This window comes from Lucilia sericata, unplaced genomic scaffold (assembly GCF_015586225.1).
Source record: "Lucilia sericata isolate MDLA Ls3-8-SP2 unplaced genomic scaffold, ASM1558622v1 Contig000658F_arrow, whole genome shotgun sequence".
NCBI lineage: Eukaryota > Metazoa > Arthropoda > Insecta > Diptera > Calliphoridae > Lucilia > Lucilia sericata.
Window position 1 is genome coordinate 214,991 of NW_023994663.1, and position 5,010 is coordinate 220,000.

Below are 5,010 nucleotides of genomic sequence, written 5' to 3' on the forward strand. Positions count from 1 at the left end.
TCTACATAAATAAATAAAAAAATAAATACCTTCAACAATTATTTTCCATTATTAAAGAATTGATTGTCTTGATATTAAAAATTATACATCTTCTTCAGTTCAAAAAATGTTAAAAGGTTTATGTTGTCCATTGTCGTTGTCAGCTTCAAGATAAAAATTCCATATTACTCTTAATCAGATATTTGTCATTGTCTCACACTCACTAAAGTTCTTTTAGATTTTGAAAATAAAACTGCACTGACACTAGGTATAAACATTTCCGAAAAGTCATCCGTATTGAATTGAATTTACACAATTTGTTCATTTTGTTTTAAGTTAAATCTTAAAAAAGAATTTCTTTTATTTCTTCAATCATGTTTTTCTCCACTAACGAAGAAACAGCAAGCAGACCACTCACAAAAATACAATATGCATTTAGTTGGGAGGACTGAGCATACGAAAAAAAACAGACTATAAACTTGTAGTAATAAAGATGACGAAGGAGGTGGTGTTGTTGGAACATCCCATAGAAGAGAGATTGAAAATCTACTTCAAAGGAATGAATCTGGAGCTGTGGGTAGCACCAATACCGGGACGACCGTGCTTAACGGGTTTGTAGGTCAATACAAATTCACCCAAGTAGTGACCAATCATTTCAGGTTTGATTTCAACTTGACCGAAATCTTTGCCGTTGTAGACACCAATGATGGAGCCGGTCATTTCGGGTACAACAATCATGTTTCTCAAATGAGTCTTGACGATTTCGGGTTTCTCATTTGGGGGAGCCTCCTTCTTGGCTTTACGCAATTTCTTGATCAAAGCCATTGGTTTGCGCTTCAAGCCACGGGAGAAACGTCTGCGGGCACGGCTGTGCATCAATTCAACCAATTGGTTGCTAAAAGAAATAACCAAAGGTTAATTTTCCATATTTACACACAAAATTTTAAATAAAAGTAAACTTACTTGGGCATATCCAACAATTGGTCCAAATCGACACCACGGTAGGTGTACTTTTTGAAGGTACGCTTCTTTTTAAGGGTTTCATCAACCTGGAATAAAATAACAAAATACCGATTAATGATTCGCTCTTTCCAACATACAAATCTAAAGAAATTTTTTAAAATTTAATTTACATCTTGTTAAAAACACTATGTACTATTCATTTATTATTAAAATCAAAATTTTTTCACTATGATGTTTAAAATTTTTTAAGATTTTTGTAAAAAAAATTACCTCGGCCATCTTGACGTTTCGGTTTACAGAACGGAAAGAAAAACAACAGGGTTCAGTATTGCCAGAGTAAAAAAATTTTGTTTTTCAATGTTGTCACCACTGTTAACAGTATTGCCAGCTATAAATCTAATATGTCAACAGCACATGACTGTACAAATGGCAACACCTACTTAAACGAATTGCCAGTTTCGTTATTTCTGCTGCGATATGTAACTCTCATCTCTACGTCTACTTTTTCTGATAATTTATCGTTATTTTTATCTTCGCCAATTGCGTACAAGAAAATGACAACAAAACAAAAAATTTAGATTTTAATAATAAAACAAATGGTAGAAAAATACAGCAGCGGTATCTTCGTACGCTTCTTCTCTTTTTGTTGTTGACAAGAAATAATTAAGTTTTTGCTGACGTTTTCGTTTAATGTTTATCGAACCAAAACCAAAATTTATCATAACGTTCATCAATTAAAGTAAATACACTTTTAACACCTTCCTAAAATGCTAAAAAATTGTTTTGCTCGTTAACAAACCAGTGCTAAATTATCAGATCAAGAATCGCACAATTTTAATAAAAAAATATATTTTATTGTGTATTGAAAAAAAAAAACATTCCTTATCACTTGCCACTGCCAATATTTTCTTAAAATATAGTGAGTAATAAAGTACGTGTAAATTTGTGCAAACATTTTTTTCTGGAAGATTTTGCCGGAACAAATTTCAAGGTGTGGGTGTTAATGTTATGGTCAAAAAGTGAAAGTTTTCCCTCTGTAACTGACATTTCAATGTAAAGTTTATTGGGTCATTGGCAGCATTTCGTCGCTTTGCTCTAAAAAAGCAGCCGGTAATCGTCATTCAACCTTGAATTTTTCAAGATGTTGGCCAATTCAGGTTATGTGATGACCTTAGCCAACAGTATTATTGGCGTTGGCATACTTGCAATGCCGTTTTGTTTTCAAAAGGTAAGCAAAATAAATAATAAATTTAAAGCAAGTTATTGTTGTTTGAATTAATTGCATTTTGGAAGTAAAATATGCAAATCGTAATATTCTTTGATAGATAGATAGATAGATAGATAGATAGATAGATAGATAGATAGATAGATAGATAGATAGATAGATAGATAGATAGATAGATAGATAGATAGATAGATAGATAGATAGATAGATAGATAGATAGATAGATAGTAGATAGATAGATAGATAGCTAGATAGATAGATAGATAGATAGATAGATAGATAGATAGATAGATAGATAGATAGATAGATAGATAGATAGATAGATAGATAGATAGATAGATAGATAGATAGATAGATAGATAGATAGATAGATAGATAGATAGATAGATAGATAGATAGATAGATAGATAGATAGATAGATAGATAGATAGATAGATAGATAGATAGATAGATAGATAGAGATAGATAGATAGATAGATAGATAGATAGATAGATAGATAGATAGATAGATAGATAGATAGATAGATAGATAGATAGATAGATAGATAGATAGATAGATAGATAGATAGATAGATAGATAGATAGATAGATAGATAGATAGATAGATAGATAGATAGATAGATAGATAGATATATAGATAGATAGATAGATAGATAGATAGATAGATAGATAGATAGGTAGATAGATAGATAGATAGATAGATAGATAGATAGATAGATAGATAGGTAGATAGATAGATAGATAGATAGATAGATAGATAGATAGATAGATAGATAGATAGATAGAATAGATAGATAGATAGATAGATAGATAGACAGATAAGATAGATAGCCAACAGTATTATTGGCGTTGGCATACTTGCAATGCCGTTTTGTTTTCAAAAGGTAAGCAAAATAAATAATAAATTTAAAGCAAGTTATTGTTGTTTGAATTAATTGCATTTTGGAAGTAAAATATGCAAATCGTAATAGATAGATAGATAGATAGATAGATAGATAGATAGATAGATAGATAGATAGATAGATAGATAGATAGATAGATAGATAGATAGATAGATATAAATTTAATGTACTTTCTAATTCCCCTTATAGTGTGGCATTATTTTAGCAACACTTTTACTCATTTTAAGTAACTGGATAACAAGAGTTTGTTGTCACTATCTCATCAAAACATCACTGTTAACACGAAGAAAAAGTTTCGAGTTTCTGGGTAAGTAATATCTCCCGTAAACTAACCAACCACAATTACTAATATCACATTATAACTCATTACAGGTTTTCATGCCTTCGGCACATCTGGTAAACTATTAGTGGAATTGTGTATTATTGGTTATCTCTTGGGATCATGTATTACATATTTTGTTGTTGTTGGCGACTTGGGACCGCAAATCGTCACCAAAATGTTCTCCCTTGAAAATGAACATCGTCATTTGCGTACATTATTAATGTGTGGTGTTACACTTTTCTGTATAATACCATTGGGTATGCTTAAAAATGTTGACAGTTTATCGACAGTGTGTACAGCATCTATAGGTTTTTATGTTTGTTTGGTGATAAAAATCATATTGGAATCTGAAAAGCATATAATCGATAATGATTGGACGGAGAAAGTGGTATATTGGCAACCGGGTGGTGTATTGCAGTGTTTACCTATATTTAGTATGGCTTTATCGTGTCAAATGTAAGTTGGTTTTTGTAATTTTTTATAAATAAGTTTATTAATGTTTTGTTTTTCGTTTTAGGCAAATCTTTGAGGTATTTACCAGTATTAATAATCAAAGTTTGGAAAAATTAAATGGTATTGTACGCAATGCCACCTGGATTTGTACTCTAGTTTATATAGCTGTTGGTTTCTTTGGATATGTGGCTTTTTGTACACAAACATTTTCGGGTAAGTGGGAAGTTATTTGAGAGAAATGTTTGAAAAATGTTACGTCAATTTTTTACTACTTTGCAGGAAATATTTTAATGAACTTATCACCTTCATTTAGTAGTGATGTTATAAAAATCGGTTTCGTTTTATCTGTGGCTTTTAGTTTTCCTCTGGTTATATTTCCCTGTCGTGCCAGTTTGTATTCTTTGCTATATAGAAAGGTATTTCATATTTGTTTTATATGTTTTTTAAGAAAAATCATAAAAAATATAAATTTCTTATTTACAGGGCCAAACTGATGCTTCTGGTTATATACCAGAAACTAGATTTAAAGCTATTACCATATTTATTGTTACCTTTTCATTGTGCATTGCTTTAATGATACCTTCAGTTGAATTGGTCATTGGTCTGGTGGGCTCTACCATCGGGGTAGCTATTTGCATTATGTTTCCGGCCGCTTGTTTTAGAAAGATTATCAAAAAAGATACCACCGAAAGAAATTTGGCACAGTTTATAGTCATAAGTGGTTTTTGTCTCATGATATTGGGTACATATGCCAATCTTTCTGCTATTGATGAAAAAAGTTCGGGATCTCACTTGGAAATACCAAAAATTGAGGAAGATTTTCTTAAACCCACAGAATTGGCCAAAGAGTCTATAGATGAGAAAATTAAAAATATCGAAAAAGCTTTAGAAGAAAGAGAAAAGAAAGAGGAAAGTGAAAAAATAGTTAACAAGTTGAAAGAAAAGGAACTAAAGGATACTGTTAATCAATCAAATATTATCACACAAGAAAAGCCTTCACCTCCACCTCTGCCAGTAGATGAATCCCATCCTCTTATTGAGACAAAAGAGAAAGTAGAGGAAAAGTTGCCAAATAAAGAGCCAGAGAATAAATTGCCAGTTGTTTTACCTCAAGTTATGACTGAGGAAAAAAAATTATCAAATAATTTAACTGAAATGAAAGATGT

At 31.0% G+C, this 5,010-nt stretch overlaps 2 protein-coding genes across 2 annotated transcripts in view; one reads left to right on the forward strand and one right to left on the reverse strand.

Annotated features, from left to right (window-relative positions):
* Window positions 1-303: 303 nt before the first annotated feature.
* LOC119607109 (40S ribosomal protein S15) lies at window positions 304-1,388 on the reverse strand. Its single transcript, XM_037960889.1, has 3 exons — window positions 1,213-1,388; window positions 943-1,028; window positions 304-874 (listed from the first exon to the last, which is right to left on the reverse strand). The coding sequence occupies exons 1-3, from the start codon at window positions 1,219-1,221 to the stop codon at window positions 526-528; spliced, it is 444 nt and encodes a 147-aa protein (XP_037816817.1). The 5' UTR covers window positions 1,222-1,388; the 3' UTR covers window positions 304-525.
* A 31-nt stretch (window positions 1,389-1,419) lies between these two features.
* Window positions 1,420-5,010, forward strand: part of LOC119607108 (putative sodium-coupled neutral amino acid transporter 10) — a 4,985-nt gene continuing 1,394 nt past the window's right edge. The window contains 6 exon segments of the mRNA XM_037960887.1: window positions 1,420-2,170; window positions 3,259-3,376; window positions 3,442-3,847; window positions 3,909-4,057; window positions 4,124-4,260; window positions 4,328-5,010. The exon segment at window positions 4,328-5,010 is cut by the window's right edge and continues 187 nt beyond it. Coding sequence (XP_037816815.1) covers window positions 2,084-2,170; window positions 3,259-3,376; window positions 3,442-3,847; window positions 3,909-4,057; window positions 4,124-4,260; window positions 4,328-5,010 — 1,580 coding nt within the window. The 5' untranslated portion in view covers window positions 1,420-2,083.